The 13717-nt window shown below is 66.9% G+C and overlaps 2 protein-coding genes across 9 annotated transcripts in view; one reads left to right on the plus strand and one right to left on the minus strand.

Moving 5' to 3' along the window:
• The first annotated feature begins 861 nt into the window (after nucleotides 1-861).
• Nucleotides 862-3243, plus strand: NKX6-2 (NK6 homeobox 2). The gene is made up of 4 exons (XM_051830607.3): nucleotides 862-1481; nucleotides 1552-1724; nucleotides 1857-2528; nucleotides 2919-3243. Exons 1-3 carry the CDS (start codon nucleotides 1076-1078, stop codon nucleotides 2109-2111), a joined length of 834 nt encoding a protein of 277 aa, XP_051686567.1. The 5' UTR covers nucleotides 862-1075; the 3' UTR covers nucleotides 2112-2528; nucleotides 2919-3243.
• Nucleotides 2890-13717, minus strand: part of INPP5A (inositol polyphosphate-5-phosphatase A) — a 154473-nt gene continuing 143645 nt past the window's right edge. For 2 of the 8 annotated variants that reach the window (XM_070057048.2, XM_070057051.2), the window contains exons 12-16: nucleotides 10888-10961; nucleotides 6759-6870; nucleotides 4411-4479; nucleotides 3851-3935; nucleotides 2890-3767 (exon numbers count right to left, since the gene is read on the minus strand). In XM_070057048.2, coding sequence (XP_069913149.1) covers nucleotides 3855-3935; nucleotides 4411-4479; nucleotides 6759-6870; nucleotides 10888-10961 — 336 coding nt within the window. In that variant the 3' untranslated portion in view covers nucleotides 2890-3767; nucleotides 3851-3854. The remainder of the gene's footprint in view (nucleotides 3768-3850; nucleotides 3936-4410; nucleotides 4480-6758; nucleotides 6871-10887; nucleotides 10962-13717) is intronic. The other 6 variants (XM_070057043.2, XM_070057049.2, XM_070057046.2 and 3 more) reach the window with 5 other exon arrangements.

Here is a 13717-nt window from a genome sequence, read left to right on the forward strand (position 1 = left end):
CACGCAGAAAAGTCGTTGCCGGCGACCTCCGCTCGGGCCCGGGAGCTCGGCCGGCGCACACTGCCCCGGCCCCGGCCGTTCGCGGACGTCGGTTGCGCCCAGCCGGACCACGGCTTCCAGCGCGCAGCGGGGTCAGTGACAGCCCGGTCCGCGTCTTCCCATTGCTTGAAGCCACCCAGGAGCGCCGAGGCTTCATCCACAGGACGGTACCAGGGCCGCGCGCCCGCTCCGCAGGCCGACCTGCGACCGGCGGGAGAACGGCGGAGGGTGAGGCCCGGGCCGGGCACCGGCTACTCCTCGGTGGCCCCGGAAGGGAGACCTGGACCTCGCCCAGCAGAACGCGCCCGCGGAGGAGGCAGTGCCTTCGGCCCTGGGACAGGCCTCGCCTGCTGCCCACGCAGTCTACCCGTCGGCTCCCTGCCGCCGTTCGCGCCCTCCCCTCCACGCGCCCGCACCTGCAGCCCGCACGCCCGTGGCCGCCAGCCCGGGGTGCTCGGCGGGGCGGACTGGGCACGCCGAGCGCGGGTGTGGCCTCAAATCTGCATTCTTCCGGGCGGTAAAATATGTACTCGTATTTTTTCCCGATTCCCCATTAAAACCTTTGCCTAACTAAACTCCCATCGCCGGGATTTATTTCGTCCCGGGGGAGATAAATCAGGGGCGGATTTACGGCCCGGAAGGCGCCCGCCGCGCTAATGGGCCCTTCATGGAGTGCGCGGCCGGCGGGGGCGCGCGGCCGGCGGGGCGCTGGCCAATGGCCGAGCCGCGGGCGCCCGCAGCCAATCAGCGCGCGCGCCGCGCTGGGGCCCCGCGGTTATCAGCGCGCCCGTCCCGCGCGGCGCCGCTCCGACCCGGCCCGGAGCCGCCCGCCCGCCCGCCCACCGCCGCCGCCGCCGCCCCCAGCCCGCGCCGCTCCCAGCCCGCGCCGCCGCCGCCCGCAAGGCCGTCGGGCCGTCCGTCCGCCGGGGCCGTCGGCGCCCGCGCCCCGCGCCCGCCTGGGCCGCGCGCGAACTTCCCGGGCCGGCGGGCGGCGGCGGGGCCCGGATGGGAGCCCGGGCCGGCGGCGGCGGCGCCCATGGACGCTAACCGCCCGGGCGCGTTCGTGCTGGGCAGCGCGCCCCTGGCCGCGCTGCACAACATGGCCGAGATGAAGACTTCGCTGTTCCCGTACGCGCTGCAGGGTCCGGCCGGCTTCAAGGCGCCCGCGCTGGGCGGCCTGGGCGCGCAGCTGCCGCTCGGCACCCCGCACGGCATCAGCGACATCCTGGGCCGGCCCGTGGGCGCGGCGGGCGGCGGGCTCCTGAGCGGCCTGCCCCGCCTGAGCGGGCTCGCATCGTCGGCCAGCGTTTACTTCGGGCCCGCGGCCGCCGTGGCGCGCGGCTACCCCAAGCCGCTGGCCGAGCTGCCCGGGCGGCCGCCCATCTTCTGGCCCGGCGTGGTGCCCGGCTCGCCCTGGAGGGACCCGCGCCTGGCCGGCCCCGGTAAGTGGCCGCGCGGGGCTGCGGGCGGGAGGCGCGCGGGCCGCCGGACGCTCACCGGCCTCCTCCGCAGCCCCGGCCGGCGCGGGCCTGGACAAGGACGGGAAGAAGAAGCACTCGCGGCCCACCTTCTCTGGACAGCAGATCTTCGCCCTGGAGAAGACCTTCGAGCAGACCAAGTACCTGGCGGGCCCAGAGCGCGCGCGGCTCGCCTACTCGCTGGGCATGACCGAGAGCCAGGTGAAGGTGAGCGCAGCCCGGCGGGGTCGGGCGCCGCCGCCCGCATCCTGCGAACCGCCTGAGCGCGCGGCGCTCGGCCGGGGCGGGCAGAGGCCGGGGGCCCCGGAGGCGCAGCCTGACCGGCCGCGGCGCCCCCAGGTCTGGTTCCAGAACCGCCGGACCAAGTGGCGCAAGCGGCACGCGGCCGAGATGGCTTCGGCCAAGAAGCAGCAGGACTCGGACGCCGAGAAGCTGAAGGCGGGCGGCTCGGACGCCGAGGACGACGACGAGTACAACCGGCCCCTGGACCCCAACTCGGACGACGAGAAGATCACGCGGTTGCTCAAGAAGCACAAGGCCTCGAACTTGGCGCTGGTCAGCCCGTGCGGCGGCGGCGCGGCGGACGCGGTGTGAGGGCGCCGCGCGCACGGTCCGGCCCGGCCCGCGCCGGCCCGCTCCTGTTTTCGGAGAGCGCCAGAGCGAAATCTCTTTGTGTGATCAATAAATTATTTAACACGCCCCCGTCGGAGCCGTGGCTCCCGAGGCTGCACCGCGTGTTTCTTCCGAGTCGGGCCCGGGACCCGGCGCCCGCGGGCGGCCCGCCCATACCCTGCCCCGGGTCCAGTCTCCCCCGCGCGCGGGGTCTCCGCAGGTCGGCCGGGCGGCGGCCTCCCCGGCCCCGCGGCCACAGCCCGCAGCAGCGCGGAGACCGGGCGGGACCCCGAACCCGGGGGTCGCGCGGGGCGGCAGCCACGTCGCGGAGAGCGAGAGGCGGAGCCGACAGCGCCGAGACGGAGCAGGGCGTGCCCGGCCCAGGGCAGGCGGTAGCAGGTACGAACCCCGCACCCGCCGCCCGGAACCCTCCCGTGCGGGGTCTGGAAGGGTGGGTGACCCCGCGTCCGCGCTTCCGCCGCGTTTGTGGGTTCCTTGCGGGCAGAACGTGTGACTGCGTGCGGGTCGGGCTCGCAGGAGAGGTGCGCGATGACCCGGCCCCCACGGAGAGACCGCGCTGGGTGCGCAAAGCCTCGGGGTTGCCGGTCCGGACGCCGGGCGCGTCGCTGGCTCCAGGCCCTGCCGAGGCGGGAATCGCGCGCCCGGGCCTTCCGGATCAGAGGCGCGCCCAGGCAGGGGCCGCTTAGCATCTCAAAGGGGCCCCAGGGACGCGGACAAAGGCAGGCCGTCGGGCTGCAGGTTTTCACCACGATCAATTTTATTGCTTAGGAACTGAGCTGTCGCTTCTCCAGGCCTTGGGAACGGACATTTCCCCCCCACCCCCCGGACCGCGCAGACCCGGCCGGCAGCGGCGGACACAGATGCGGCGGACACCGCGCGGCAGGCTGTGGCGGTGGCTGTCCACGCAGACGGGCGTCTGGACGCTGTAGTGTTCTTTAGTGGGATCGGTACAAGGCGCTGTCTCCCCAGGGCCGACTGGGCCCCTGTCCCCCATGGCTCACGGTTTACTGTAGAATACCGGGCACCATGAGACGGTAACGCAAGACACGACGACGTGGCTTACAAGAGTCCACGGGAGCTCCTCGTTCAGTCCTCGGTGTGGCACAGAACAAAGGCAGGGGCGCTGGAGCCCCCGGCCGCGCTGGGGCGGCGCGCCCGGGCTCGGAGCCCGCCTGCCATAGACGCGCGTGCATTCGTACTGCAAATAGATTCAGCGTAAGTTTTGGTAAGGTTTATAAATTATTTTAAAAAGTATATATTTATATATATTTATATATAAAAACCGGAAGCAGCTGCGGTGAGATTCGGACGCCTGGAGCGCGGCGGCAGAGCCGAGCGAGGCCCCTCCTCCGACGGCCGCGCCGGGTGCAGACCGTGGGACCGAAGGCCAGACGCCGCCGTCGGCTAGTTTTGGCAACAGGACCGTGGCCGGCTTGGAAACCCAGTATTTCTACCTAACGTCACAGGGACAGACACGACAGTGAGGTATGTGAGGCTTTTCCGGAACGGTCCGGAGGCTGAAGCGAAGTGTGGGGCCGCCGGCGGGCAGGTGGCGTGGCGGAGTCTGCTACAGCGAGCGCTGGCCCGGGACCCTGGCGCCGCAGAGGCCTCTCCTGCCTGTGGGGGAGGGGCAGCTGGTCACGGGCGCACTCACACCGGGCAAAGCTGCGGAACGAGCGCTAGGAAGGAGCCATATTTACCACGTCACTGCACCACACAACACCTGTGCACACGTGCGCGAGGTTTACCTGCCCCGGGCGCCAAGCGAAAGGCCAGGAACACGGGCTGCAGCGGGGAGGAGAGGGCGGTCAGCGGCCCCGCCCCGGCCCCGCCCACACGCCCACCCCGCGCGCGGCCCCGGGCGGCGCCGGCCTCATCCCCGCGGTGCTGGGCGGTGACGTGCGCGACGGCCCGGGGACAACGGACTCCCAAGCGCGGGACGAGCCCGGGAGAAGCTGAGCCGCGCAAGGTCCTTGGATGCCCCAGCCAGGGGCGGGGCCTGCGCCGCCCACCCCCCACCCTGCGACCCAGGCGCTGGAGAATCGCCGTCCCCCCACCCAAGGCTGTGAGCAGGCTTTTGTGCAAAAGTAAAACCATGAGTTCCACTCTGCTGGGACTGTCATTTCAGCCTCCCCGCCCAGCGGCCTGAGTTTGGAATTTCATTGACATCTAGTTAAATTCGCGCCGCCTGCAGCCCCAGCCCCGCCCCCGCCTGGCCCCTGCCCGGCCCCTGCCCCACCGCCCGCCCTGGCTACGTCACCTTGTGGTCTCCCATGCAGACGCTGGGCCCGATGTGGTCGTAGGTGACCACTTTGTCCTCACTCTCCGACTGGGAAAAGCAAGCAGAGAGGGGCTGGTGTCGGGGGCTGGGTCGCAAGGAGCAGGGTGTGGGGGGTCCCAGGGACACAGTCTCCACCGCCCGGTGCAGCTTGCTTCCCTGTGGACCCTGCCGGGCTCAGAGCTGCCCACGAGAAGGGAAGGGTCCCGCTTCCCCCAGGGCCTCCTCCCACCCCTGCTGGGGCTCCGGCCTCAGGGCCCTGCCCTGCCCACGGCTACTGCCACTTTCAGCAACCGGTGGCTCACCCACCCGGTTCAGATCAGGGCCCGGCTCTGCTCCCCTGCTGGGCCACAGGCCCCAGAGGCCTTTATCTTGGGGCTCAGGGGCACAGGGCTTGCTGCGGGGAGCCCCAGGTGCGGAGGGCACCGAGGCTTCTAGTCTGGAGTGCAGGGTGGGGGTGGGGGTCACTGGGCACCCGTCTTCCCATCTGTATTATCTAGAACAGCAGAGGCACCAAGCGTCACAGGGCTCTGGGCAGCCAGGAAGCAGAGGGAGCCCCGAGGTGCCAGGGTGGCGTGACAGACGGCACCATACAGGCGAGCAGCCTGCGGGGGGGTCACCAGAGTCCAGGTGAGGGCAGGGCCCTCCTTCCAGGGCAGCCAGGTGTGTGCTGTGTCTGAATGGAAGGACCACACCCTCGGCCCCAAGGCTGGCTTCCTCGTGGGTGGACGCCATGGGGAGCAAGTGCGGGGTGCGGGTCCTGTGACCTCGGGCACCGGCCAGCCGATGCCTCTGGCCCCTCACAGCTTGCCGTCTGCCCCGTCTCAGCACCGCAGCCTCCACAGAGCTGACCAGCAAGCCCAGGCCGAGCCCAGCCTCATTCAGCAGGGCCGTCACAGCGACAGCTCACGGTGGCCTTTTCCTGGGGCTTCCTGGGGTGGGCCCCCCGCCCAAGCTCACTACAGACCCGTGGACTTCAGCCGCTGGCCTGGCAAGGTCCCCCCAGCCAGGGGGAAGGGCTCGGGCTGCCCCAGGCACTCCAGGGACAGTGCCATGTCGAGACCAGCAGGAGTGCGAGGCAGCCTGTGGGGCTCTGCCCTTGCTGGCTGGAACCCTCTGAGCCCCCTGTGCTCCAAGGCCCTGGGGACAGGTCTACCATGCAGGGCTGTGGTCAGGACCCAGGCTGGTGCCAAGGCAGGGGACATGGACGGGGCGTGCAGGATGGCTCACAGGCTGGGGGCTGGACAGAGGGGCTCCGATCACCCCCCCGGCCTCCTCCTGACCATCAGCCCATGGCACAGTCAGAAACCCCTGGTTCTGGACAGCAAGCACGGAGAGTCCACTTCCTCCTCCGCCATCACTCCCCTGAGGAGGGAGCTGACACAGCTGAGGCAGACGCTGGTCGCTTTGAATCCGGTCCTTTGTTAAAATGCAGATCTGAAAATCCCGTGAAGTGAACCGCGGCGACATCGGCTCCTGTAACTCCAGGCCCACACAGGAGCTCCGACCACTCCGGTGTGGGTGTCAGCAGAGGGGTTAGGGTGCCCCATCGCCCTGCAGAGGGTGGGGGCTCGAGGCCCAGCTCCCTACTGGCGCGGACCCTGGAGGGCAGCAGGCAATAGCTCCAGTGCTTGGCTCCCTGCTGCCCACAAGGCTTCAGCCCAGCCCAGGTGACTGTGGGCACTCGGGGAGTAACCAGCAGGCAGGAGCGGTCTCTCAGCTACAAATTAAGACGATGACAGACCTGTCCAGTGTGCCTATGACCTCCGCTCTCCTTTAAAATCCTTACAAGATTTGTTCATTTATTTGAAAGACACAGTGACAGAGAAGGGGGAGGGAGAGGAGTCTCCCATCTGCTGGTTCACACCACAATGGCTCAGGCTGGGCCAGGCCAAAGCCAGGAGCCTGGAACTCCATCCCAGTCTCCCTTGTGGATGGCAGGGGCCCAAGCACTTGGCCCATCTCTGCTGCTTCCCAGTCACGAGCAGGAAGCTGGATCCCAAGCAGAGCAGCCAGGACTTGAACGGGCACTCCAGCGCGGGAGGCTGGCCTTGCAAGCAGCGGCTTAACCCACTGCACCACACCGCCAGCCCTGCACCCTCAGTGCAGACGAGACCGCATCTCACTGACAGCCACCGGCCTGTGTCTGGAGCTGAGACCCTGGTGTCTGCCAGAGGTGACTCGGCAGATGCTGGTGTGTCTGTGGCATCAGAGGTGACTCAGCACCTGAGTTCAGCTCCTCTCAGGACGAGATCAGGGATGCGGCTCAGGCCAGCCACCGGCCCACGCTCCGCCTTCCTCCCCGGCGCGTCCCCGCGGCTGTCACTCACCCTCAGCACCAGCTCCCTGGCAGAGGGGGACATGAGGATTCGGTCACACCACGCGGGGCACCGGGTGTTCATGTACTGCTCGCCCTGGGCACAGTCCTCGCTATACGGGTAGCTGGGGACAGGGAGGCAGAAGGTCAGGGGTGCCCGGTGCCAGCCACGCCCATGTCCCAGAGGGAAGGCCACCCAGGGAGAGAACATGGCAGTTTCCAGAAGAGAAAGCAAGCGTTCCTGCCCCGCCGGGTTCCCGCACAGCGTCCTGTTGCCTCTGCCTGGTGTGGGCCGGTTTTTGCGTGAGCATGGTCTGAAGCACAGTGGGCATCCACATGGGGCGGCGGCCTCAGCCTTCACCCAGCTCACCTCCCTGTGGGGTCTGGGACAGCAGGCACCCGCCACCCACTGAGGCCCGGACTCAGGAACAGCCCAGCTGCCCATGCCATGGGCTGGGGCCCCGACGGCCCTCAGACCTGCCCGCTCCCTCTGCAGCAGTGGCCTAGCCAGAGGCGAGGGGGCCGCTGTCCACTGCTGCTGCACCACAACGCAGTCTGGATCGGGGGGCTACAGCCTCAGGCCCCTCACCCACTGTCCTGTTTAAACTGCAACCCCTCCCCCCAGGGGCATTCCAACTGGGCCCACACTGAGGAGGCAGCAAAGCAATCCCCATGACAGGACCTGACTCTGGGGAGACGCTAAGGGCGCCCGCCCGGTGCAGCGTCTCAGCCACGCCTCCTCGTGGAGGTCAGCAGCGGGCACTTTGGGAGGCTTCCGGCTGCTCCGCGTGAGGGGCGTGGCTCTGGTTTTCCAGGCACCTGTCAGGTGTGCACTCCCTGCAGCCCCAGGCCCTGGCCCTCCAGGGCACCCACGTCCGAGTGCCCGCTTGACCCTGAGCCTCTGTCCTGAGTCCCCACTGTCCTGGGTCTCTCTCCTGCCCTCAGGGAGGCCTCTGGGACCCCCGTAAGGACACAGCCAGGGCCAGAGCTCAAGGTGACTGACATGCGTCTGTGACGACAGGTTCACTCCCACGCGTGCCAAAGAGCTTGAGCCCATTGACGTCCCCTCCAGTGCTGGCAGAAGCTGGGAGTGGGTGGGAGGCCCTCCACCCACAGCTCTTGAAGGACTGGCTCAGAGAGGAGCCAGGCAGCAGTAGCTCCTGCGCTGCCTCCTTCGCAGGCTGTACCCAGTCTCCTGGGGATTCACCAGGGCCAAGAACCTGGTGCCAAGGGAGTGCTGGCCAGAGTGGATGGCAGGGCCGCAGCTAGTGGGCGCCCCCGGGTCCCGGACACGGATGGCCATCCTGCTCCCGCCTGCGCCCGCGGGCACGAGGTGCTGCCGGACACCGCCTGGGTGCTGGTGATTAATGCGGGAGACTTATCTGGCGCAGGCCGGGCAGGTGGGGGAGGATGGTCATCTTTAACGGAAGTGGTGATAAAGGAACAATCGCCCACCTGTGCTTGCCCCGGCTCCCTGCAGGATGTGGGCAGCGGTCCCTTTGGCCTTGCTGCAGGCCGCCTGTTTACCATGGCCAGGCCAACCGGCCCTGCCCGGAGGCCCAAGGGACGCTGGAGGCACAAAGCCCCAGTGTGTGGGTCTGGGAAAGCCCCGGAAGAGATAGGGTGGGGGCCCCATCTCCGCCTAGCTCCTGGCCCTCCTCGGCCACAGCAGCACCGCCCATGTTCATGGCAGGGGCAGGGCCTTCCCGGCCCCGGCTTCTCAGGGGGCATGAGGCCTGTAGCCGCTGCCAACAGCTGTGAGGGCAACACAGCTGCTTCCAAGGGGCAGTGGGGGCAGGGCTCTGACATGGTCCCTCCCCACCACACTCATGGAGGAAACCGAGCAGCCCCTCGAACAAGAAGCTAAAACCAGAAACCCCCGAACGGCAGCAGCCCTGTGCGGAGCGTGGGGGCAGGCGGTCCCAGTGCCAGCCCCATGCACCTGCAGGGGCGGGGCAGAAGTCTCTCCCCTCCCCAGGGTATGGCTCGCTCAGCGCAGGGCTCCGCCTGCCTTCTCCCCACCTTCTGCAGTTTGCTCAGCTGAGCCCCTCTGTTGCGGCGTCCCCGAGCGTGGACGGTGGGCTCGCCACCTCCGATACCCCTCCCTGCCGTGGCGGGGCCAGCCTGGGCTCCGTCGCCTTCCCAGGTGATTCAACGCTTGGGGCCTCGTGGGAAGGTGGCATTTTCAGGAACTCGGGGCAAAAACTGCCCTGGAAACACACAGAGACGCCCTTTGCCCTTTGCCCTGTGTTCTGACGGAACTAGGGCAGTGTCCCGGGGTCCCTGCTGCAGCCCTGGAGCCTGAGGCAGGACTCTGCCCAGGGGAGGGGCAGTGAGGAAGCCCTGAGGGCCAAGGGGTGGGGAGCGGGGCGGGGAGCTGTGGACGGGACAGAGGTGGTACTCCTGGGACAGGAGGAGTGGGCCTGGGGCAGGATTTGGGGTCCATGACCAAACTCAGGCTCAAGACTTCGGGGAATGCGCTGACGGTACCAGAGCGCCCAGATACAGGGGCTCCACCTGGTCACCTGAGGCCAGCGGTGCAGCCATGCTCACGCCCCGCCCTCCACCCCGGTTCCAGGAAGTCCCGGGGTGGGGGTGGGGGGAACATGGTGAGCTCTTCTTGCAAACTGAAATTGCTACTTTTTCCTAAAAATTGTACTTTTATGGAACATATAAGGGGCTTACTACTATTTCAGATGGAATAGTAAGTATTTAAGGGTGCACAGCTTGGCAAGTGAGAGCTCCCAGGGAACGCGGCCACTCTGACGGCTTCTCTCGCAGGAGACCCCAGGGCGCTCAGCACAGCGAGCTCAGAGGCAAGCCGCCAAGTTCAGGAATAAGCAGCAAACACACGACAAGCCACGCCCGTGCTGACCAGCCGTGTGGCCGCGGGACAGAGGCCCGGCTGTCACAGGCCATGGGCAATGAGCAGAGGATGGGCAGCCAGGAGCCTCCATGGAAGGCAGAGGGCCCAGCAGGGCAAGACCCACCCCAACAGGCCGAGTCCCAGGCCTTCCAGAAAGTTCTGGGAGGAAGCGGTGTCCTGACAGATGCCCCGAGTCCGTGTCCGGGGTGCAAAGGGCTAGGGCCTCCTCCACGCGCACCTCGGAGAGCTCAAGGTCATTCCCGAGTGAAACCAAAGTGGGTGCGACTCGGGTCAGCGCACAGGCCCCAGGCTGGCGCCCAGGTCAGAGTGCCCTCTTGACCCTCAGCCTCTGTCCTGAGTCCCCACAGGAAGGGCCTGGCCACAGCCCACAGAGTCCATCCAGGCCACAGAGCCGCCAAGAAGACAATGGCTGGCAAAGGTGCCCACTCGCTGGAGGGGGCCTCACAGTCTGACGAGGGGTGCAGGCGCCAGCCATGCAGTGGCCAGAGGGTGGGCACTGTGGGCTCCCCACCTGAGACAGCCTTTGTCAGCAGGGAGTCCAGGCAAGGCCAGGTCAGCCGACTCCTCTGCTCAGGGTCTCCAAGACACCCCACCTGGGCCATGGGTGGTCTGCACCTGGGCCACCCAGGAAGCCAGCAGATTAGGTCTCAGGGACTGTAGGGCTGAGGCCTGGCCTCCTCCCTGGGGGTCAGCCAAGGTCACTCTCGGCTTGCGGTCATGTGTGCCCTCAGAGCCAGCAACGGCCAGGGGTCCCGGGCCTGCTTTGAGTCCACCTCCCTCCACCACAGTGCTGCCTCCAGCCAGCGAGGGCTCAGGTTACCGGGCCCAGCTGCCTGGGTGGCCGAGGCACACTCGCTTTCCAGGGTTCTTTGCTGAGTCCACCTGCAACCCCCTCGGCTGCCCAGAACACGTCCAGTTCTGGGATGTGGGCGTGGCGTCTCTGAGCCCCACCCTCCTGCCACACCCATCAATCAACCCCAGCAGCAGCCACTCTGTGCCACTCAGGCCCCGGCTCCGCCAGCCCAGCCATGAGGCCAGGCCCACGTCACGGCTGCCTCCCTCCCCAGGCGGCAGACATGACCGACCTTGCAGGTCGGAGAAACTCCAAGACTCCAAAGAAAGACGACAGCAGAACTGCTTGTTAGAGACAGGCAACCGTGAGGCTGGGTGGCCACGCACGGCTCACGCCCGTGGACAGACCGGGGAGGGCGGCGGCACATTACCTGGCTCCTTCGGCAGGCACAGCGCCGCTTACCTGGGAGGGAACGAGATATCCAGTTCACACAGCCTGTCCTTAAAGACAGACAACTCTTTGTCAAATTCCAAGAGCTGAAGACAAGAAAAAGAAGAAAACACAGTCACCTCTGTGTGACGTCCCGGCAACACGCATGGCTCAGGCACTTGCCGTGACACGTGCCTTGCCTACAGCTGCTCGGTCACCAGTGAGACACGGGCGTCCACCCAGCTCTCAGGTCCAGCTGCCCCGCGCTGCAGTGGAGACACAGGCAGGGGCCCCGCCAGGCTCGGCAGCCGCCCTGAGGGGCTCACTCAGCAAGAGGGGAGGCCATGAGTGGACCAGGAATCCCAGCCCCGGCGTGCACACAGTCTGGCAGACCTCAGGCATGACATGTTCACTTCTGTGTGCAGAGGGGACACGGATGGCCCAGGGCGCCTCCGAGCAGCCACCACACGCACCCTCAGGGACCCAGCCGCAGTCCTGTTCCTTCCTGCCCCCTCACCCCACAGGGCCTCCCCGACTCCACAGAGCCCAGCCACACTCCCGCCAACAGCTGAGCACTTTGGGGGAGGGGTCAGCACTATGGCCTCCCCCAGAGTGGTCACCTCTGTGGTGCCAGCAAGGTGTGACACCATCAGCCACGTCTGCCTGTACAAACCTCACAATCCCACAGAGCACGGGCAGAGGGGGAGGCACGAAGCACAGGAGACCCCTCGGGGTGCAGCCGAGGCCTGGGCTCCCAGGGTCCTGCGTGTGCCTGTGTGAATCCACTTCCTGCTGGGGGAGGAGCAGACAGCGAACCCTGCCCTGCTCTGCTGCCACCACGCTGGGCGCCACCCGGGCCCACACTCCTGTGCCGAGCGGTGGCTCTTACTCCGCCTGAGGAGGGGTCACCCCCAGCCGGCAGCTTCTGCAGTTATCTGGAGTCAGCTCCTCTAAGGAGCAGGGAGGGAGCAGAGTCGCCTGTGTTCGTGGGTCAGCACGACAAGCGTGCTCACGTGTCTGCTCGTGAGTGCACGCACACGCCTGCCCATGTGCAATACACGTAGACAGACAGGCACCGCAATGAGAACATTCCAGACAGAACAGCCCCCTCTAACGCCAAGGCGGGCCCACTGGTTTCTCGGGTACTAAGCCGAGGCAGGGCAGGCTGTGGGCTCCGTGGGCTCTGTGGGCTCCGTGTGCAGGGCAGAGGGCAGGTGCAGGCCCGTGTCCTCCTTCAGCCTGCTCTGGTCACGGTGTGCTGCTTCCATCTCTCACCTTCCGTGGTTTCAACAGTTTAAAATATTCCTATCACACATTTTCCGCTCGACGTCCTTGGGTGCTGGGCAGGCGTCCACGAGCCCTGGGCACCTGGGCCATGCAGCCATGGCCATGGCTCTCAGTCTGCCCAGTCTGCAGCCTCACGGCCGTGCCACACACCAAGTGGCCGCCCGCTGCCCGCCAGGGCACGCCTCCAGTGCCCTCCACACAACCAGGATTTCACCTCCCAAGTCAGATTTTCTTCCTTACTCCTTCACTTTGACCCTCGTACGTTACCCGAGCCTCACGTCCAGAAGGTGGACCCCAGTGGCAGCCTGGCTGCAGCCAGACTACACGGTTTCTGCTGTCTGCAGGCCTGGCCCTCCAGGCGGATGGCTCATGCCACCGGGTGAGCCAGGAAGTGGCCGCAGGAGAGCTGGGCTCGGGCCTCGGAGGAAGCCGTGGGCTGCACATGTGGCCACTGTGTACCAGAGACAGCACATGGACCACGGGGGCCACTCCCGGGAATGCCAGGCAAGCCCTGCTGTGAGCAGTTTGACCTGGTGCCTGGGGACCCCCGACGTTAACCTCCTAATGGAGTCATCCCATGAGGTACCAGGGCACACCTGCCATGCCTCTGCAGAGGCTCAGCTGTCACACTGTGGGCAGTGGGCAGCGCTGGCCTTCCCAAAGTTGGGAGGAGTGGGCACACGGGGCCTCCTGAAGTGAGGGCCTGGGTTCATTGCTGGGCTCACTGCTTTCCGTGGGACCAGGAAGGACCCCGGGCCATGGACGGGGCACTGCACGGATGTCCACAGCCCTCTCACTCCGGTCCCAGCACACTGACCCATGGTGCCGGCCCAGCTGCAGAGCAGCTGAGGTGTGTGCAGGCCAGGTCCAGGCTGTGCCCACAGCAGCTCTAGTGGGCTCGGCCTGTGCCACCTCCTGCCCCCACTGCCCAAAGGCAACCTGGTGGTCACAACAGGTGTCACAAGGCTGGCATGCACTGTTTCCCAAGGGGCCGTCCAGCCTTCCACAGTTCCTCGGGCAGGGGCCTGGGAACACAGTGCTGGGCAGTGGCAGCAGCCAGCTGTGTCTCGAGGCTGCGGCCACCTGGAAGTGACCGTCTCCTGTGTGACGGCCCTGCCTCCACCCCACGCTGCGGGTTTGAGTGAGCGAAGTAAAAGGGATTTGAATCCGAATCTTCAAGCTGCCGAGATGGGGGTGGGGGAGGTGTCCCCATGTGCTCACCCCAGAGCCCTCCATTCTGAAGGGAAATGGCACGGCCCACACATGGTCCAGTGTCACAGACATGCTAAGACGAGGACATGCTTGCACACTCAGTGTCATGCAGCACACGCTCAGCTCATGCTCAGCACACGCTCACTCCGGCACAACAGTGAACAAACCGCCAGACTCCACCTCTGCCTTCCTGGGATGGCAACACCAATGTAGCAGCCGGGCAGGCAAACTTGGCAGGCACTGTGCCGAGCTGCTGCTGCACTGGCAGCCTGCGGCGAGTGGCCCAGAGACCCAGACAGACCTCCCAGCTTCCGGGAAGCGGTGCGGGTCAGGTGCCAGAGGAGACGATGCCTGGAGTTTCTGT

The sequence above is a fragment of the Oryctolagus cuniculus genome, chromosome 15 (genome assembly GCF_051225735.1).
Source record: "Oryctolagus cuniculus isolate XC-2025 breed Fujian yellow rabbit chromosome 15, ASM5122573v1, whole genome shotgun sequence".
Lineage (NCBI taxonomy): Eukaryota > Metazoa > Chordata > Mammalia > Lagomorpha > Leporidae > Oryctolagus > Oryctolagus cuniculus.